The sequence below is a fragment of the Schistocerca nitens genome, chromosome 1 (assembly GCF_023898315.1).
Source record: "Schistocerca nitens isolate TAMUIC-IGC-003100 chromosome 1, iqSchNite1.1, whole genome shotgun sequence".
Taxonomy (NCBI): Eukaryota; Metazoa; Arthropoda; class Insecta; order Orthoptera; family Acrididae; genus Schistocerca; species Schistocerca nitens.
Genome location: NC_064614.1, coordinates 1,311,584,193 through 1,311,606,804, shown reverse-complemented (window position 1 = coordinate 1,311,606,804; position 22,612 = coordinate 1,311,584,193). Strand labels below are relative to the sequence as shown.

Sequence of the window (22,612 nt, the reverse complement as noted above, 5' to 3'; positions counted from 1 at the left end):
GCAGAGGGTGAGTGATGGCAGTTTTCCAGTTTTCCGGAATTTCTTCTTTTTCCCAGATTTTGTCTATTATATTTAAAAGTTTAAGGATAATGTACTAGCTAGCTGTCATATCTCCACTTTAATTTCTTCTTCACCAGCTGCCTTGTTGTTTTTGAAGGTGCATATGATTTCTTTAAGTTCTTTTAAATCTATGGCCATCGAATTGTTATTTTGTTTATAAGTTTCAGTAAAAGTGTTTTTGGTTTCAAGTTTATGACTACTGTGTAAATCTTAAAGATATTTTGTCATTATGTCACAGTTATCCTACTTAGAATGGCCATTTAGTCAGTTTTTGGGCTCGCTAGTTGTAACATTGGCGGTATAAATTTGGAAATAATTTCTCATGTTGTGTCTTTTGAAATCTTCATTGATTTGACGTAGCTCATTCATGATGAACACCTTCCTCTCTCTCTTAAACATTCTATCGGTTTCCCTTCCCTTTCATATGAGGTCTTCTCTGTTTTCCTGGCTTCTGTTTGCGTTTCACTTTTCCCATGGTTTCTGCCTTTCTTGTAGAACCTTGCCACATTGATCGTTCCATCATGTCTGTTTCTTTATGTTTGGTAGGTGGTGCCATTCTGATTGCTGCTTCTATGATGACATTTCTAAAATCATCCCATGCTTGAAAGTCATGAATTTGAAGTGCTGCCTTTTATTTTCCTAGCTGCAGTTTATCGGGGTCGTGTTTTGGGATCTTCGTTTCTCTCATGTGTTTCCTGCATTCTTCAGGCTTAATCCTAAACGTAGCTACTGATATTTAGTGATTTGATTCAATATTTGCTAATTTTATGAGATTGACATATTATTTCCTTAGATAACTTTCTGCTTATTCCTATATGGTCAAGCTGTTTTTCTCCATATAGTGGGTTTGGTGAGACCCATGTCGTTAGCTTCTTAGGTCTTCTCTCAAAGGACTGGACTTAATGAATGTGTTGTGGTTATCACATAGCTCTATCAGTCTTTTCCTGTTTCTGTTGGTATTCTTGTGAGCAGAATGTTTACCAACAGTTTTCCTATATTTTTTCTCTTTTCGAGTTTGTGCTTTGAAGTCACCCAGTAGAATAAGAGTGTGTTTCAATTGTATTTTAGTCATGTAGTTATCAATTTTCTTCCAATATTACATTACATTATGTTTAGTTTTCTTCTGGTTTTTATCATTTATTGGGGTATGGACATTTAGAACTTTATACATGTTCATGGATTTAAATGAAATGTTAGAGAGGATGTTCTTTCATCAAGTGAGTCAAAACTTACTATTGAATCAATTATTTTATTAGAGATAATGAAACCACTGCCAAAAATGGGTTCACCTTTCAGTATCTTGTTGCTGGACTCACTATTATAGATTCTTTATCCATTTGATTCAAGAGGTTCATTGTCTACGCAATGGGTTTCTGGCACCTCATACAGTGAATAGATGCCATCATGGAGCCGCTCAAAACAAAACAGATGCTTCTGGATTTACCTTCCTTCTCAGACTGGGTAAGGTTGCCTCTTCTGCCAGCTTCACCATACCAGAGTCCATCTCTTCTGCTGTTGCTACCATTGAAGTCTTCTTCATACACTGACAAGAGACGAACAAAAGTTACTGTTACCCGGGCCAAGTGAACCGGGATTCTTTTAATGAGGAGTTGCTCCTACCCCTCTTCCTTTCTCAACTGTGCTTGGAACCAGCTATGGTGGAGTTTCATTCATAAATATAATAAACAGTAATGGTCCCAGGTCTGATCCTTGTGCAACACCTCTTGTAACATTCAGAAATTGTGTACATTAGTTTCCTGGTACTGAAATAAGGTATGATGAGGGAGAGTTCCTGGTCTCTAATGGTGTAACATCATAGTTTCTCCAGTAATATTCTGTGGCTTACAGAATCAAATGCTTTGCTCAAGTCCACCAGTGTGGGTTCAGCAGATAATTTGGATTCGAAAGAGGATTCCCTGACAAAAACAGCATATTCAACAGATTCAGCTGTTGATAACTAGACCATATTGAGTCTTAGTTAGTATGTATTTCAATAAATGCATACAAGTTTGGATTTGTATACAATATTCAGTTATTTTTTAGAAAATAGGTACCAGAGAAATAGGATGACAATTATTGGTTCAGGACTTTATCACCCTTTTTGTGTAATGTAATGACTTGTGGAAAAATAACACTGGCACACATACAGTTTATAATTGTGCACAGAGGGAGTGATATTAAGTCCACAATATTTTTAATCACAAAATCTGAGAGGCCATAAATGTCTTCTGATTTGAAATCTTCCTACTGATTTAATTACTTCACATACTTCCACTTGGTAAAATTTTTCATTCAGTATTGCCTGATAGTAACACAGCCCAATATATTCACAATATATTTTAGGTGGGATTATACTAGGCATGGCCTTCACCTCAACAGGAAGGGGAAGGGTAAATTGGCTGGGGAAATAGCAGGAAAGTTAAAGGGGGGAGGCACTGTCATGAGTGGTAAAATACCAGTGGTTATAGGATTCAGAAAAGACCCTTTTTTAGGGTAGGGAGGACAGAAAGAAAGCAAAATTTAAGAGAGGTTAGAACTGAGACAAACCTTCAGTTTGAGAAAGAAATAAAAAAAACATAATTCCAGCTTATTACATCAGCATAAACAGCCATTGGTTAAGAATTTTCAACTGTCAGCAGATATTTTAACTCCACCCAATTTTAACTCAGTCAATGTGAAATGTCAGCTATCTTCATTGCATCAAAATATTCGAGGACTGAGAAATAAAATTAATGAATTAACTATCTGCATAGATGAATTAGAGTCTTCAAACCCAGCTGACATAATCTGCCTCTCTGAACATCATGTGTCCACTGGTATAGAACTTTTAAGTGTTACAGGGTTTAGGTTAGCATCTCACTTTTGTAGATCAGAAATGGAGAAAGGAGGAGTTGCCACATTCATCAGGAACTGTCATAAATTTAAGAACATAGACATTCATAAATTTTGCCTAGAACAGCATATGGAAGCATGTGCAACAGAATTAGATTTTCACAAAAAATCCTTCATAATATTAAGTGTATATCGAGCACCTGCAGGTAACTTTAATCTGTTTGTAAACCACCTTGAAGCTGTACTGGCCCATTTAACAACCAAAAACAAAGAAATAGTGGTAGCTGGCGATTTCAATGTAGATTTCCTTTAAGACTCTCCCAATAAGAACTTATTTGAGTTAGTAACACTATCATTCAACTTAATTCCCACAGTAAAGTTCCCCACTAGGATAGCCACTTGCTCACAAACAGCCATTGATAATATCTTTATAGAAAAGTCCAATGAACAAAATTATATTACAAAACCAATAGTCAATGGCCTCTCAGACCATGACATGCAGTTCCTTCTGTTAAATGTTAATACTGAACAGGATGTAAAATCTGTTAAATCTGAGCTCAATAGGGTAATTAGTAAGCCAAAAATTGATTATTTTAGGACACTCCTCAGAGACATTTACTGGACTGATGTTTACAGTGCTCATGGCATGAATGAAAAATATAACATTTTTGCTAATAAAGTGCTTACCTTATTCGAACACTGCTTTCCCCCAAAACTTACCAAGGTTAGAGCAAAGTCTACAAAGAAGCCATGGATTACTCGAGGAATAGGGGTATCTTGTAAAACAAAAAGAAAACTGTATCTGTCAATCCGAAACATTTCCAATGTTGATGCTATAGCACATTATAAGAAATACTGCAAAATATTAAAGACTGTAATACGGATGTCAAAGCAAATATATTACAAGAAAAAGATAGTCATATCAGGTAACAAAATAAAGACAATATGGGATATAGTGAAGGAGGAGACCGGTAGAACCAGACATGAAGAGGAACAAATAGCATTAAGAGTAAATGATACATGGGTGACAGATGTGTATAGTGTTGCAGAACTTTTTAACAAACATTTTATAACTGTTACTGAAAAGATGGGGTTGTCAGGTTCGGTAGATGCTGCTATGGATTACCTTAGACCAGACATTTCAAGTAACTTCCATAATATGAATTTGACCCTCACTACCCCAACAGAAATAATGTCCATCATAAAATCTTTAAAATCAAAAACATCTAGTGTTGTTGTTGTTGTGGTCTTAACAACAACAACAACATCTAGTGGGTATGATGAAATATCAACAAAGTTAATTAAAGAATGTGATTCTGAGCTAAGTAACATATTAAGCTATCTGTGTAACCAGTCGTTTATCAGTGGAATATTTCCTGAATGGCTGAAATATGCTGAAGTTAAGCCACTGTTTAAGAAGGGAGATAAAGAAATAGCATCAAATTTCCGTCCAATTTCACTGTTGCCAGCATTCTCAAAAATTTTCGAAAAAGTAATGTACAGTCGTCTTTATAACCATCTTATCTCAAATAACATACTGTCAAAGTCACAGTTTGGATTTATAAAAGGTTCTGATATTGAGAAGGCTATCTACACTTACAGTGAAAATGTGCTTAATTCATTAGACAAAAAATTGCAGGCAACTGGTATATTTTGTGATCTGTCAAAGGCTTTTGACTGTGTAAATCACAATATCCTTTTAAGTAAACTAGAATATTATAGTGTAACAGGAAACGCTGCAAAATGGTTCAAATCTTATATCTCTGGCAGGAAACAAAGGCTGTTATTAGGAAAGAGACATGTATCAAGCTATCAGGCATCATCCAACTGGGAACTAATTACATGTGGGGTCCCACAAGGTTCCATTTTGGGACCCTTACTTTTTCTTGTGTATATCAATGACCTTTCATCAGTAACATTATCAGATGCCAAGTTTGTTTTGTTTGCCGATGATGCAAACATTGCAATAAATAGCAAATCAAGTGTAGTCTTAGAAAGATCAGCCAATAAAATATTTGTGGACATTAATCACTGGTTCCTAGCCAATTCTTTGTCACTAAACTTTGAAAAAACACACTACATGCAGTTCAGAACTTGTAAGGGGTGTCCCAAGAGTATATGTCTAACATACGGTGACAAGAAGATAGAAGAAGTGGACAGTGTTAAATTCTTGGGATTACAGCTTGATAATAAATTCAACTGGGAGGAGCACACCACAGAACTGCTGAAGCGTCTTAACAAATCTCTGTTTGCAATGCGAATTTTGTCAGACATAGGGGATATAAAAATGAAAAAGCTGGGATACTATGCTTACTTTCATTCCATAATGTCGTATGGGATTATTTTTTGGGGTAATTCATCAAGCCAAGCTAAAGTTTTCCGGGCACAAAAACGTGCAGTAAGAATTATATGTGGTGTGAACTCAAGAACATCCTGCAGAAGCCTGTTGAGGGAACTAGGGATACTAACTACTGCTTCCCAATATATTTATTCCTTAATGAAATTTGTCATTAAAAATATATCACTTTTTCAAACCAACAGCTCAATTCATGGAATCAATACTAGGAATAAGAATAATCTTCACAAGGATTTAAAGTCACTTAGTCTAGTACAAAAAGGTGTGCATTATTCAGGAACACACATTTTCAATAACTTGCCAGCAGCCATAAAAAGCTTAACAACCAATGAAATTCAGTTTAAGAGAAGCCTAAAGGATTTAATGGTGACCAACTCCTTCTACTCCATTGATGAATTTCTTAGTAAAACCAACTGATTTGTATATAAGTACAACATAACTTCTGCACAATTTCAGTGCAGTAATGTGTTCATTGAAAATTTGTGTGTGTGTGTGTGTGTGTGTGTGTGTGTGTGTGTAAGTATAATCTAACTTCTGCACCATTTCAGTGCAGTAATGTGTTCATTGTAAATAAGTATTACAGTAGTTGTATTACATGTTTATTACCTTATAAATAAATAAAAAACTATTTTATTTTAAATTCAGTGCATTAGTATTTGTAAAATGACTCTTAGTGTTCATTAAAAAATGACGATCATTCCACTTGGGACCTGTGGAATGGTACATTAGCTTATTTGTTTTAGTTGTAAATATTTGTCATGTATTGTTGTTTTTCTGACATGTTCCACATCCTGGAGGACCTCCTCACTACGGATCAATTGGAATGAAAGTAAATCTAATCTAATCTAATCAAGCACCATACTAAATGTACTGCTGTTATCAAGAATGTCACAGCAAGTCACTTCAATGCTGATCTCTGCAAAGGTGTAGGTGATAGGCCTTCCCGTTTAATTACTGACAAGTCAGCAGATGTTACTGTAGCCAAATATTTCACAACAGTTACTTCAAACTAAAGTGAACTTTTCTGGAATTTTCTGATCTTCAAAAAGGCAATGCAGATTCTATTGTATTTTACATGAAGTGCACACTAAATAAATACAGTCTTAAACTGTCTAACATACAAGCATTTAGTGTAGATAATACATCTGAAATTGCACTTCCATGCCACCTTGAATTATTATTATATTTAGTTTTTCAATTCATCTATTAGGCAACAAGCTTATAGACAGATGTATGACTTAATTATAGAAGGCAATAGCTCACTGAGGTTCATAAGAACATGTACAACAAGGTGGCTATCAACTGAGTCTGCAGTTAGCAGAATTCTAGATCAATGACAGGAACTGCAAACCCATTTTGGTAGTGAAAGAAAATAAAAAAAAAAATTACACACCAGAAGTATCGGTATTGTATGACCTATATACCGATGAGGGGAATCGTGCATTTCTAACCTCTGTATATCCTCTTTTAAAGGAACTACAGCATTTAATGAGAGCGTTTCAATCTAATAATGTCAATCCCCTGTTGTCAGATCTAACAGTACTTGCTGAATCTGTAGATTTCCCTATGAAAGACATTAGAGCCAAGATGGTGGCACAAGTGTTCTTCCATATTTGTTCTCCCAGTTTGCTGTACCAACACTCATTACAACACATCAAGAACGCCAGTTCAAGGCGTACCTTTTCAAAGCATTGGCCAGCTTGTTGAGCAGTAAGTGCATTTGCAGTACTGCTTATCATCTGGCAGTGAATGGAACAGGCATAATCTGTATCCCTTCAGGCAGGAGGTTACCTTCATAGTCTCAGACGTTATTGAATTTAGCATATTTTAAAATTCACCAGTAAGTAAGAAACATATATGTTTTTTTATTTATCCAAAACAATAGCTGCCACAAGATACAGGCCTCCAAATATGACACTGAGAACACCATTTTGAAGATGCGAATTTCAGAAAAAATTTTAAAATGCTGTATCTCTGTAACAGTTCCAGGTATTTTGTTAGAGTTTTTTATTTGAAATATAATTGATTTATGATTACAATGGTATCCTCCAGTTGGACATATCTGCCAAAGTTTGTTACTACTGCCTTTTGAATTTTTTTTACAATTTACAGATTTTTTTTTAATGCAAATCCAGAGAAGTTAGATTTTTTTCTGTTGATTATTACCATGTAGTACCATATTCTCTGTAAAGGAGAGCTTCCACTTTTAAGTTGGACAGGTTTTATTTTTTAAAAAATCATTTTTTTTAACTTTCAAGGGTAATGTATGTCTTCACTGAAGTTGCTTCTTACTAATTTCTTTGTTACAATGTTTATTTCTATTGTCTTTGTTGCAGTTATTTCTTAATAACTTTCTTAGTTGCATGTATTTCTATTCACTTTCATTGTTGCAGATACTTCTTACACTTTGTTGTAGTTTCTTGTCAGGTTCTTTGTTGTTCAGTGCTAATTTGTTTACTGAAGAGGCTTCTAAAAAATCTGAGACCATCCAGTGAGCTCCGTGTTTTCACGAGAAATTTGTCAGTTGACACAGTTGCAGTGTGTTTGCGAGAAGTACTGTCTGAAATGTATTCTGACTGGGGCCACAGGAGAGTGAGGTCTGCTGACTATTTACATATCCATAAAAGAGTGATGAACAGACTTTGTTCAGGTTGGGGATAAGTGATCTCATTTTAAGACCCTGTTTCAAAGTGAAGATATTTCCAGTGATGACTTTGTGTGTTCTAAATGTATGGCACAATAACAATGATGACAGTATCTGAACAAGGTGCAGCCTCCCATGGTGCAGATGATGCAGATTTTGCATAAATAGAGAAAGAATTAAATACCCTGAATCAGTCAACTACAGAGGTAGGTGTTAGTCCTGTTAAGAAACCATGGTCAGTGAAGTCGATTCATAAGCTCTGTACATCACAAAAGTGCAGAGAAATTACTAAAGCTATGGATGAATAGACTACAGAAAAACTAACCACACTCTTCAAAGTAGAAATTCCATTTTCAGAAGAAAATGAACCAAAGCACTCTTGCACCTCTTGCAAGGAATTTTTCACAAATATCAATTCAGATGTTGAATATTGTGCATCCTACAGTGAAAAGGTACAAGTTTTAACTATTATTCCAGAGACATTTTGAGAGAAAACAATTTTGAACCACATTCCATCAGTACTGTTGTGGATACGTCTGCCACCGAATGTATCAGGATGACCAAATGTAGCAGGAAGACACCAAATGTAGTAGATGCGTGCCAGGAGGTGCCATATTAAAACTCAGTGAGAATGTTCCAAACAATTTATTTGTTGCCAGTACAGTGCTCCGTTCACCTCGTCTGTGTCGCAGGGCCCCGCAATGCCGAGGAAGCACCCCAGTGGCCTGTGCAATTCAATGCTGTGTCGTGCCGGCCTCGGCCGGCCCGCTGAGTTCTGATGATGTCAGGATGGCTGCGGCAGCAGCCGACTCAGTGGCCACCATCCTCGTTGACTCCGCGCTGCTCTGCTGGGAGCCGTAGGCCAGCCTCGCTGCTGCTTCTTCCTCTCTGGCGTAGCTGAGAACGAGACGGCAACAACCGCTCACGATCCCTCATCCGAACCTGCAACCCTCACCTTAGAAGTCTCCGGTGTGTATTGGGAGCCTAGACGACTGCCCACGGTAGTGAGACGAAGAGTGTCCCGCCGCTGGCTGGCTGTGGACCCTGCGTCAGCCTCAGAGGGTCAAACCAATGACCCGCCATCGACTGGAACGCTGGCACCCCATCTGTTGCTGCCATTAGCCCGGCAGTGTGATATACCTCGCCATCCAGGAGAGTTGCCACACTTGAACGACTCTCGTTAGAAAACAACACCTATTTAGACTCGGCTGTGCACCGCTGTTTTGCCAAGCGCGTCACTTCACATCCCGTATGCATAACACATTCGTCAGCCAGTGGCTGTCTTCTGCCTGTGACTTGTGCCATGGAAACTGCTGTGTGCACCCTCTCCAGCAGTTCTACACCCTTGTGGCCTCTATTTGCTTTTGCAACTGCTGGTATGCATAACTTACTGCAATCCGCCCCCCATGAACCATGGACCTTGCCGTTGGTGGGGAGGCTTGCATGCCTCAACGATACAGATAGCCGTACCATAGGTGCAACCAAAACGGAGGAGTATCTGTTGAGAGGCCAGACAAATGTGTGGTTCCTGAAGAGGGGCAGCAGCCTTTTCAGTAGTTGCAGGGGCAACAGTCTGGATGATTGATTGATCTGGCCCTGTAACACTAACCAAAACGGCCTTGCTGTTTTGGTGCTGCGAACAGCTGAAAACAAGGGGAAACTACAGCCGTAATTTTTCCCGAGGGCATGCAGCTTTATTGTATGATTAAATGATGATGGCGTCCTCTTGGGTAAAATATTCCGGAGGTAAAATGGTCCCCCATTCGGATCTCCGGGCGGGGACTACTCAGGAGAAAGAAAACTGACGTTCTACGAATCGGAGCGTGGAATGTCAGGTCCCTTAAACGGACAGGTAGGTTAGAAAATTTAAAAAGGGAAATGGATAGGTTAAAGTTAGATATAGTGGGAATTAGTGATTTTCGGTGACAGGAGGAACAAGACTTTTGGTCAGGTGAATACAGGGTTATAAATACAAAATCAAATAGGGGTAATACAGGAATAGGTTTAATAATGAATAAAAAAATAAGAGTGCTGGTAAGCTACTACAAACAGCATAGTGAACGCATTATTGTGGCCAAGATAGACACGAAGCCCACACCTACGACAGTAGTACAAGTTTATATGCCAACTAGCTCTGCAGATGATGAAGAAATTGATGAAATGCATGATGAGATGAAAGAAATTATTCAGGTAGTGAAGGGACACGAAAATTTAATAGTCATGGGTGACTGGAATTCAACAGTAGGAAAAGCAAGAGAAGGAAATGTAGTAGGTGAATATGGATTGGAGTTAAGAAATGAAAGAGGAGGTCGCCTGGTAGAATTTTGCACAGAGCATAACTTAATCATAGCTAACACTTGGTTCAAGAATCATGAAAGAAGGTTGTATACATGGAAGAACACTGGAGATACTAGAAGGTATCAGATAGATTATATAATGGTAAGACAGAGATTTAGGAACCAGATTTTAAATTGTAAGACATTTCCAGGGGCAGATGTGGACTCTGACCACAATCTATTGGTTCTGAACTGTAGATTAAAACTGAAGAAACTGCATAAAGGTGGGAATTTGAGGAGATGGGACCTGGATAAACTGAAAGAACCAGAGGTTGTACAGAGCTTCAGGGAGAGCATAAGGGAACAATTGACAGGAATGGCGGAAAGAAATACAGTAGAAGAAGAATGGGTAGCTTTGAAGAATGAAGTAGTGAAAGCAGCAGAGGATCAAATATGTAAAAAGACGAGGGCTAGTAGAAATCCTTGGGTAACAGAAGAGATACTTAATTTAATTGATGAAAGGAGAAAATACAAAAATGCAGTAAATAAATCAGGCAGAAAGGAATACAAACGTCTCAAAAATGAGACCAACAGGAAGTGCAAAATAGGAAAGCAGGGATGGCTAGAGGACAAATGTAAGGCTGTAGAGGCTTATCTCACTAGGGGTAAGATAGATACTGCCTACAGGAAAATTAAAGAGACCTTTGGAGAAAAGAGAACCACTTGCATGACTTATCAAGAGCTCAGATGGAAACCCAGTTCTAAGCAAAGAAAGGAAAGCAGAAAGGTGGAAGGAGTATATAGAGGGTCTATACAGGGGCGATGTTCTTGAGGACAATATTATGGAAATGGAAGAGGATGTAGATGAAGATGAAATGGGAGATATGATACTGCGTGAAGAGCTTGACAGAGCACTGAATGACTTGAGTCAAAACAAGGCCCCGGGAGTAGACAACATTCCATTAGAACTACTGACATCCTTGGGAGATCCAGTCCTGACAAATCTCTACCATCTGGTGAGCAAGATGTATGAGACAGGCGAAATACCCTCAGACTTCAGGAAGAATATAATAATTCCAATCGCAAAGAGAGCAGGTGTTGACAGATGTGAAAATTACTGAACTATCAGTTTAATAAGTCACAGCTGCAAAATACTAATGCGAATTCTTTCCAGACAAATGGAAAAACTGGTAGAAGCCGACCTCGGGGAAGATCAGTTTGGATGCTGTAGAAATGTTGGAACACGGGAGGCAATACTGACCCTACAACTTATCTTAGAAGAAAGATTAAGGAAAGGCAAACCTACGTTTCTAGCATTTGTAGACTTAGAGAAAGCTTTTGACAATGTTGACTGGAATACTCTCTTTCAAATTCTGAAGGTGGCAGGGGTAAAATACAGGGAGCGAAAGACTATTTACAATTTGTACAGAATGCAGACGGCAGTTATAAGAGTCGAGGGACATGAAAGGGAAGCAGTGGTTGGGAAGGGAGTGAGACAGGGTTGTAGCCTCTCCCCAATGCTATTCAATCTGTATATTGAGCAAGCAGTAAAGGAAACAAAAGAAAAGTTCGGAGTAGGTATTAAAATCCATGGAGAAGAAATAAAAACTTTAAGGTTCGCCGATGACATTGTAATTCTGTCAGAGACAGCAAAGAACTTGGAAGAGCAGTTGAACGGAATGGACAGTGTCTTAAAAGGAGGATATAAGATGAACATCAACAAAAGCAAAACGAGGATAATGGAATGTAGTCGAATTAAGTCGGTTGATGCTGAGGGAATTAGATTAGGAAATGAGACACTTAAAGTAGTGAAGGAGTTTTGCTATTTGGGGAGCAAAATAACTGATGATGGTCGAAGTAGAGAGGATATAAAACATAGACTGGAAATGGCAAGGAAAGCGTTTCTGAAGAAGAGAAATTTGTTAACATCGAGTATTGATTTAAGTGTCAGCAAGTCGTTTCTGAAAGCATTTGAATGGAGTGTAGCCATGTATGGAAGTGAAACATGGACGATAAATAGTTTAGATAAGAAGAGAATAGAAGCTTTTGAAATGTGGTGCTACAGAAGAATGCTGAAGATTAGATGGGTAGATCACATAACTAATGAGGAGGTATTGAATAGAATTGGGGAGAAGAGGAGTTTGTGGCACAACTTGAGTAGAAGAAGGGATCGGTTGGTAGGAGATGTTCTGAGGCATCAAGGGGTCACCAATTTAGTACTGGAGGGCAGCGTGGAGGGTAAAAATCGTAGAGGGAGACCAAGAGATGAATACACTAAGCAGATTCAGAAGGATGTAGGTTGCAGTAAGTACTGGGAGATGAAGAAGCTTGCACAGGATAGAGTAGCATGGAGAGCTGCATCAAATCAGTCTCAGCACTGAAGACCACAACAACAACAACAACAACTACAATCCAACCCACACGTGGCTGTAACTCGTGCTCCAAATATCACACAAAACTAACTTCCCCTATCCTAAATGGTGGCGCCACTACAGTATCAAAGTACATGGTAGACAAATCAAGAAATGTGACGCCTGTAGAAGGAGTCTTTGGAAGGCCAGATCACTATTATGGTCATCCTGTAGAAGCAGCTCGAGTTAAAATAGTGCAGTCATTTTATCTGGAAGATAAATGGGACTGTTCTCACCAGAGCTCCAACAAAAAAGACACTATTACTGTAACAGCTGAAGGTCAAAAAGTTGTGAAAGTGACTCGCAGTATTAAAGAAACCTTTGCAATTTATAAGAGCAACTATACAACTTCACGTATTGGAAGATCAAAATTTTATGCACTACGACCTAGGTGAGTAGTTCCACACCCACCTACAGATGTCTGGTTATGCATGAACTGTGACACTTTTGAACTTTGTGTCGTGACTTTGAAGAACTTACTGGAGTGTGTGACATACGACCCTTGTTTGGGCGTGTGTTGCCATTAGTAGTCTGTGACATAAAGCGAGAGACTTGTCTGTTTCAAGAATGTGGTGACTGCCCTGGAAAGGTAGGACTGTCTTTACAGACACTTGGCCTGGAAGATGTAGCAAATAGCTCTGCAGAAATTACATATGCGACATGGGAGGAAAATAAACTAATAAGAAAACTGTTGTCTTTGACAGTTTCCTTGATGTACTTGGTAAATGGTTAGTGAAAGCAGTGACACACCAGCATTTGAAGAAATTACAATGGCAACAACACATTGCAGATGTGATAGGGTGTGTACAGGGTGAAGGACTATGTTTAATGCTTCACTGTGATTTTGCTGATAACAGGTCTGTAACTCTCTCCCAAGAAGTACAAGGGTATCATTGGAGTAATGACTAGGTTTAAATTTTTACAGGAGTGACATATTTTGAAAACAACATCACAAGTGTTCAGTTGTAAGTGATGACACATGACATGACTCAGCACAAGCTTTGCTAACAATGTGGAAAATTCTTCAACTGCAAACAGTGGCAGAGAAGATCATCATTATTTCTGACAGTTGCCCTATTCATTTTAAAAATCGTTACCAGCTGTTTGAATTGCGTAAGTCGTTTGTGCCAACTGACTGCGTATACAGAGCTATTGGTCACGGGAAGGGCCTTCTGATGGTGTAGGAGGCCTGATGAAGCACCGTGCTACAAAATATATCTTTCCAGACCAAAGACAGCTTCAATGCAGATTGCTGAGGATTTTATGAGAGTCGTACAATCTTACACATCCACAGCCCTAATTCTTTTGTCCAAAGAGGAAATCGAAGAATTTTGTGAGAAGAAAAAAGAAGATCTAAACAAATAACTCCTGTGGATGGAATTTAGAAGACACATTTTTGGACTCAAAGTGATGGACAAACTCATATTGCACGCACTTTAAAGAGCAAGAAAGAAGAAATTTCGTTCATTCAGCCTACACCTCAGAAACATCAGTATAATATTCAGATCACAACCTGAGATTATAGACACCAGTTATGAATTAAACGAAATTGCAGTGAATTTCATGCTACCACATGGACCAGCTGCTGGATATAGGTTTCCAGTTGAAGGACAGAAACAACGCCATCAGTGCTTACTTCCTGTCCTCAGTGTTTGAAGACTGTAAGTGATCCAGTTCATATTGGTTCAACAGGAAGGCATCACACTATATCAAAGGAAGATACTGAATCAATGGAACACATTTTTAGTTCATTGACTGGCTAATTTTTGTACTAAACAGAGCACACAGAAGTTGTATAAATTGAAACCTTTAAGTCTTTGGAACTTTCATGTAGGTTTTGGAACCATTTAAAATGCTTGAAAAATTAAGTCTATTACTCATCTTTCAAAACTAAAATTATGTTAAAGTCTATTACTCATCTTTCAAAACTAAAATTATGTTAAATAAGGCTAGGTTTTGATTTTTATGAGCCTGTTATCTGACAATGTGGTAACAAAACAAGTTTTATGTATGGCAAATATTTCAATTGTCTATAAAACCTGTTCAACCTAAAAGTGTAAGCTGTCCTATTCAGGGGATGTAGAGCTATTAGGTACTAATCAACAGAAAAAAATCTAAATAAAAATGCTATAGTAAAACAACTTTGGCAGGTAAGTCCAAATTGAGGTTTTCTTGCCAGCCGCTGTGGCCGAGTGGTTCTAGGCGCTTCAGTCTGGAATGGCGTTGCTGCTTCGGTTGCAGGTTTAAATCCTGCCTCGGGCATGGATGTGTGTGACGTCCTTAGGTTAGTTGGGTTTTATTAGTTGTAGGTCTAGGGGACTGATGACATCAGATGTTAAGTCCCATATTGCTTAGAGCCTTTTTTGAGGTTTTCTTAATAATTATAAAGCAATTATGTTTCAAATAAAAAAACAACAAAATATTTAGATTTGTTCCAAAGATACAACATTTCAAAATTTTTCCCAGCATTTGGATCTTTAAAATGCTATGCGCAGTGTCATCTTTGGAGGGCTGCACCTCGGAGCAGAAATTTTTTTAGAGATAACCAAAAAATATGTGTTCCTTATTTAGTCCTTCATTTTAACATATTCTAAATTCAATAACATCTGAGACTGTCAAGGTTAGATTTTTTCCTAGCCTGCCTGAACTGATATTGTCTATGCCAATAGTAAAATGGCTACATCACCAACTCCAGGCAGCCCTTCAGTGTCACGCTGGATAGAGACGTTACCCATTGTGTCTGTGGTCTATGTACTTCATTCCAGAGCAACATGAAGGCTGCAGTAGCTAAATTAGTGCATGGAGAAACAGTGCACATAACAACGGGAGTTTGTGCATAATGTGGCATACGATACAGTCGATGCCTCATACCTTGTCAGCAAATTTCGATCGCACTTCTGACGACACTGGCCAGTGACACCTACAGGACAAAATGGACAATGCCCATTCATATTCGAGGACCTCTATAGCTGCTATTATACATTCATATGGAATGGTACAGTGCGCAAACCACTGCAGCCACCATACTAAGGGTCATCTACAGTACTTGGTAGAAGCAACAACACTTTTAAAATAGACATTAGGGGTGTGCCAAGCATTGTATCCATTGACAGACCCAAACGTGGCTTCTACAGTACACAAGATTCAACGAAGACGGCCACACACATGATAAAGATGCAGTACACGAAGATAAACATGTCCAACATTATGCCAACAAGATACGACAACCTACAGTTACTGTCATGAAGAAAGTTTCCCCACAACTCACTGGTACTACCACGTTAAGCAGAAAAACAGTGTCAAAGAGTGCAGGACATGTCTGATTCAACCTCAGATATCGTTGACACTGTGTGGAAGGTGGGGACGGGTATCTCAGGTATCACACCGTGCTACAAAAACAGTGGCAGTGTACATAAATATTCTGTGATACTCATGATCCCATGTGTATTCATTAGTCTACGTGTTATTCTGTGACTATTGATTTAGTTTTAGCATTCTATGCTCCATGTATTAGAGAACATAACTTATTCATAGAAATAAATGATTAACTCTCAACGGATAATCACAGATTATTGTGTTAAGTAGTAGTTCCTCCCACGAAGATTCATTGCTTTAAAGATAACGTGATGGGTTATTTAGGTCCAAAGCCATATTTAGGCTACAGCTTTGGAAAAATGATTGAACCACTACGTCCAGATCGTCAACGCTACCAAGAAAATGAGGAAATGTCGGCAAGCACTGTGTTAACTACGTAACAGGATTAATAAAGGGTTTGCAGCAGGATTACTGGAGGATACAGAAGCGTTGAGAATGGTTTCCATGCTGTCTGCAGCACACTGCTTAAGCAGAGTGAAAGAGCCTTTGATAATATTGTAGGAATGTACGGGGGTGGCCCCCAAACTAACACAAAACCCATTCAACTCCAATGGGATAAATTGTCTCTCATTACATGGAACAATACGTTCAACATTATTGCATTTTGTAATGAAGTTTGGAAGTACGGAGGCGCAACTGGAGGAGATTCGTTTAACGCATTGGCTTTTTTCTCAGTATCTCCGATCGTTTTTACAAGGGCTAGCCGGGTAGTTAGAGTATTTAGTCAAATGGATGTAACTAAAACGCAAGTTCAAAATAAACTGAGATGCCGTATGCTATTCTTAACGGGCATGGCTTTGATGCACCTTCCACTGCAAACAAAATTGGAAATATGCTATCTTCTGTTGTGTGAACCAACTTCGTTGCAGTGCACACGTGATTTGGTACCGGTAGGTTACATGGATACAAATTAATGTTTAAATTAACATGTACAGTGGTGCACACAATTAGTCTGGATCTTTAAAAAATGCAGGATTACTGCTTTCGTACCATCAAGCACATGAAATTCGAATAATGTTATTCAATCACAATTAATTGCTTGTATAACTGTTATCTCCAGCACACTCAAAGTTAAGAAAATAAATATAAATTAATGTTGCCCTGTTACAAAGTATAATTTTTTTTACGAAATTAAATTGACATAATAATATTTTTTATTTTCTTTCAGCCTTTTTCTGGCCTTTTTTTCTGTGTAGACACTTTCAACTTATTTCGTTTTAGTGGTTTGGCAAGTCGCCATCGATAGATGAGTGAGATATCTTTATGCCACGATAAGTTGACTCATTGATGTGTTTTGTATGTAATACTTGCGTGTTGTTTACGCGTGTAATTTGGTTAACGTTTGTAAGCTGAGTATGTCGAGGGACATAGATAAAAAGCCGATATTTAGAGATCTAGCTGCAGATGACCCAGATCCCGAAACAACAGAAATTGAAAGCCTTTGTATGAATTGTGGCGAAAATGTAAGTTTTAGTTTTGCAGTTAACAGGCCGTTTATGTGAAAGGAGTTGCAGATAATTTTAATTTGAAATGTGTCTGAGCCTATCGGTGTTTTCAACTCTGTTGAGACCGTATGGACGCCTTTGTTTTCGGTTTACATTTTTTAGTAGTCGGTGAAGTCAGCACAAAATGGCATTAGAAATTCTGTGGCGTAAAATTCACAACTGTTATTTAATTCTAATAGTTCAACATGGGCGGTTTTGAGAAACTTGTCAACCTGTTAGAAATATAAAGCGCTTGATTTCACAGACATTCCAACTTACGTTTGTTGCAATGAAAGTAACATTGCATAGGCTACATGCTTTTGTTGGAAAGCAGAAATAATATTGAGGAAGCAGCAAGTCGAACATTTTCCATAATATTATTTAACAATATATTATCCACGTCCTACGTAACGGTTTATTTTGTATCTAACATAGTGTAGTGCTGTAATTGATTTCCGTTTGCACCGCCGGCCTTGTGGCAGAGCGGTTCTAGGCGCTTCAGTCTGTAACCGCGCGACCGCTACGGTCGCAGGCTCGAATCCTGCCTCGGGCATGGATGTGTGTGATGCCCTTAGGTTAGTTCGGTTTAAGTAGTTCTGGGTGACTGATGACCTCAGATGTTAAGTTCCATAGTATCATAGCCATTTGAACCATTCTTGTGTTATTTTTTCAAGGTTGGGACGTTAGAGAGTCGACACCTCTTTTCTTCCTCCCATTTATATTATTGAAACTGGAGTTTTCTTATACTATAATTCCACAGTGTAAGTATGATTCAAAAAGACCATTTACACTGGGCACAGAAGTTGCCTATTAGCTTATGTGCAAACTGTTTCGTACTAAATAGTACAGTACTTCATTTATAGCAGACTTAGCCTCAGTGTTTTCTCCATTGGAGCTTATTGTCTGACATAACTCTCAAAAATTTTACACTGGCAGTTTCCTGCAATCTAGTTTCATCAATAAATTTATCTATGTGGTCTTCATTCCTTTGTTAATAAACACTATGAGGACCAACTTTTTGTTTACATTTATAATGAACATAAGTCTTTTGTGCACAGACATAAAGGAAATAGGTTACTGACAATATTTTACGTTGTGTATGTATTATTTTTTTCATTGTAGGTGGTTGTGGTGACATAGTGATCTCTAATGTAGTCCAAGGCCTAGGGTAGGTTGGACAGCGACAGTTTGATTACGAGTTGGTGTGGAGTCTTAGTTGTAGTGGCATACAAATCTGTCTTGTAGCCCAGTGTCTCTTTTAGGTTATAGGTGACTGGTTCTTAGTTACCATTGCAATATTAGACTTTACAGTTATTCTCACTCACTGCATTGCTGGTTTTTGAAAAAAATTAGATTGCAACTTCTTTTTTACTAATATCACATCATCGGCATACAGTAGGTTTTGTTCCTTCTGATTGACTTTGAGATTGTTTATGAATTGGTCCAATAATAGTGAACAAAGTATAGAATACTGTGTTACCTCATACTTAACAGCCTTGATCGCAGATCAGCTGCCAGTCTCTGCATTATACGTACAAACAAAGCTGACACTCAACGCAGTGCCTGATGGGAGTGGCCGTAAAGGCATTTCCTATTTACAGTCGCTCCCATCAGCCACCATGCCAAATGTCAACTTTCTTTGCGCGAGTATTGAGCACATACTGCCTTCTGTTGTCAACATACTGGTTTAGCCATTATTCTCCTTGGCCTTTGCCATAGCTTTCGAGCTTTTCTATTAATATGATAGCAATCTGCCACATTGACTATCATTAGTTGGATTAGTATATCCCTTTATTTTGGATTCTCCATTACTGCACAGTCTTGACTGTGTGGTCATTGTAGTATGTGCAGTACAGCAGCCTGACAATCTGACATATTTTGGCTACAGTCAAAAATTTGTTCTAGTCGCACAGTGTCGAAATGTGGTGGGTTGCCTGTATTTAAGAAAATGAATGATGTAGCATCGAGCATTTCCTGAAGAGCTGTGATGTTGATCTGCCACTTGCAATTGCAAGAAGATCGAGTAGTAGTTCATTTGGTAATAGAGGGAAGTGGACAGGCACTAAAAAGCACCGAAGGGACCAATATGTGAGTACAGTAACCTGACTGAAGTGCCTTATTGCAGGGTTGGGGGGGTCGAACCCGGGACTCCAGATGGCACAGCTGAAGCCAGGACCCACCGCGCCGTATTTTGACAGGAGGTTGAGCAAGTTCAAGAGCATCGAGGGGCAGCGCAGAGGGATTCAGCAGTATTTGGTAACATTTGTTTATTCCGATGATTTATAGTGCTCGATGGGAGAAGCGTAGTGTGGGGGTACCATCCGCATGCTGTCCCGCGAGTCCAACCGGCTCCGCAGACTCCTTGTTTGCCAATGCTGCTGCTGCCGTCATCAAGGTCGCCCTGCTGGAAGTCAGCTGTGCTCTCCTCGTCACCGCCCGCATTGCGACTTGCGCTGCTCCACTGTCCACGATTCCGGAGACTGCTACAGTCCCTGGACCTCGCTGCCCTGCGGCCCGTTTGGCCTTCTCTGTCCGACCGTGGGGCGAAGGTGGGTGTACTGATCACCCGTGGCCCTCGGGCAACTGCTGCTCCGTTGGCGGGACCAGACGCGAACCCGCACCCTCCTGGATGCTGTACCACAACTTGCCACTAGTAGTGCTTGCTGGATGGCAACACCCGCCACTGTCTCTCGTGCTGTCGTAGTGCCTCCCACAGCGTACGCCTCACCCAGACCCCGGTACGCCAGGTGGGAAGCGAACATGGCCTGTAGACTCGAGTGGAGCTAAGCCCCTCCTGGACCCGCTGCAGATCGCTCTCACTGCCCTCCTTCAGGCAGACCGTGCAATCTCCCAAGCTCCAGGCTGCCGTTCTGTCCTGCAGCCCCAACAAGTACGTGGAAACAAAGTACAAGTTTATGTAGAATAGTTACAACATTGCTGTCAGAGTGGCCCCTAAAAGCGCAGACCAGCACAGGTCCGTCCCGATTCTCATCTGACCTGGCACACTCTGTTCCAAGCTAAAATTGCATCTCTATTTATGTTGGTTTCTACCTCACTTCTGACGTAGTGTCAGAGAGAGACAGAAACTGTGGCAGGGATAAATTCCCGCACGTCAGCCACTTACAAATCGCCACTCTTGGCTCTAGCCTAGTGCCCCCTCATACATCGCAGTGACTTAAATCGACGCTGCAGTTTCCTGCCTCGTTGTTGCTTCACTCAAAACAAATCGTGCGTGCAATGCCGCCATCGCAGCTCTGCACCCGCGAGTGCCACGTTTACCTTGCCTGGCCTACTGGCTGTCGACTGTTACCACACTCTGCCAGTGGCCCCAAATTTCGTCACCCAAAAGCACCTTCATTGAAGTTTGATAAGATTTTCCTTTCCCTCGACTAGGATTGACACTAGCGCAGCACACTTGCCTCCTTTCAACAAGATTCGTCCCGATTCGAGATAAAACAGACGTGACCTGTGGCTGCGTAAACATACCTTGTTCACAAAACTTACATTTTACAGACTAAGTCTAACGAGATCATCAAAACATTAACTTTACATCTATACACTGGTTACCCATGCCGTAGGCAACTGATGTGTTGGCACCTCCTCCACTGGTATACGTTTCCACATTCCCCACAAAGCTATACTCAAGAAAAATAGAAAAATGGCACACTCTGTGGCTGAAATGCTCACTGTCATTATCCTGTTGCTTTGATGCTATTTGAATGTGTTCCAATACTTTATTAACCATGATAAATCCTTCCTGTGCATTAATAAAGGAATGCAACGTTTCCAAAAACTCTGGGTTTAACGTGGAGTTCAAATGTGTCACATTCTGCACTGCTAATATCTCCAGAACCGCTTCCGGATAAAACAATGTTCCCTGTGACAAAGTTAAAACTGTTTCACCCGTATGTGATGCTGGAAGACGGAAATCCTTCCCCACAATCTCACAAACAGCACCATTTATAATTATTGCACTCTCTCGCAGTTGCAACCTCCTTATTTTATTCGCTCTCTGATTGATATAATAAGTGGCCATCACCCATATTGGTGTAAATACCGAGTATAACCAATGCCTCCCTACCTTCTGGAAGTAGGAATGTGTCGATAACACCTATTTCTCACAATCTGAGCCATTTGTAATCCCCAGGAACAATCCAACTTCGCATGTACTACTATCTGAAAAAACTGGTAGATTGTGGCAAGTCATCACTCGTCTGTGTGTACAATGCTCCACCTCTGACAATGATAGTACTCAGTGAGCTTCTTTGTTCGCCGAAATAAAAAGTATGTCTCGCATCCTAATCTGCACCCATTTTCCAATCTCCTTCCATTTCACTGGGTATGAATGAATGGGAATGTGTCGATAACAACTCTGACTACTGAAAAACTGACATCAATGTAAACTCGCGCCCCATTCGTTCTCACCTGCACCGAAGACACATGAAAGAATATTGCTATAGTGGCCCGAGTTACCTCCACTACATGTTCTATATCTGGTGGAAATTGCCTCTTTGCTAATTGTAATCCTCTAAAAAGATCGTCTGACGAGATTAACACTGGACTAAGATGCCCATTTACTGCATGATATACTGCTTCGTGTAACATCGTTACTTCTGTACATGTGTCACTTAATTGGTCTGCTAATGCCCTGAGCAACCTGGCAATAGCTAACTTACCATCCAATACGTTTAATCGTTTCTGCAGCATCTCTAAATTGCTATTTACAATTTCCCATGTCTCTCCCGCGTATTGAGTCAACTCCTCTGCTAAGGTTCGAACGAGCTTGGTGTTATTCAAGACCCTCGTTTCCAGGCTTTCCCCATGGCTATCATCCAGCACGTCCACATACGTTCTGACCCTGTACCACCCGTTTTCCACTACAAGTTATTACAACATCGTACGACATCCTCAAAAATTCTCGGTAGTTCATTCTGTCCCTATTGAATTCTCTGGAGGGGGGGGGGGGGCAAACGCAACTATTTTTGGACCTACCAAAACGTGAGGGGGGGGGGACCAGAAAAAACAAAATGCAAATTATCCCTTGATGCACAAAATGTAAACATGCCATACAATATTACACTTAAAATAATTTACTCCCTCTGTAACCGTAACGCATACGGAACGTTATGCATCTGCTGTTGTCCTTCTCCCGAGACCTTCTTCCTCTTGCTTTG

General features: G+C 39.7%; 1 protein-coding gene across 2 annotated transcripts in view; it reads left to right on the top strand.

The window, feature by feature from the left end:
* The first annotated feature begins 17,235 nt into the window (after nt 1-17,235).
* Nucleotides 17,236-22,612, top strand: part of LOC126202896 (zinc finger protein ZPR1) — a 58,793-nt gene continuing 53,416 nt past the window's right edge. Inside the window, exon 1 of one of the 2 annotated variants that reach the window (XM_049936975.1) lies at nt 17,236-17,417. In XM_049936975.1, coding sequence (XP_049792932.1) covers nt 17,310-17,417 — 108 coding nt within the window. In that variant the 5' untranslated portion in view covers nt 17,236-17,309. Of the gene's footprint in view, nt 17,418-18,139; nt 18,200-22,612 lie in introns of those variants that run through there. The other variant, XM_049936982.1, reaches the window with a different exon arrangement.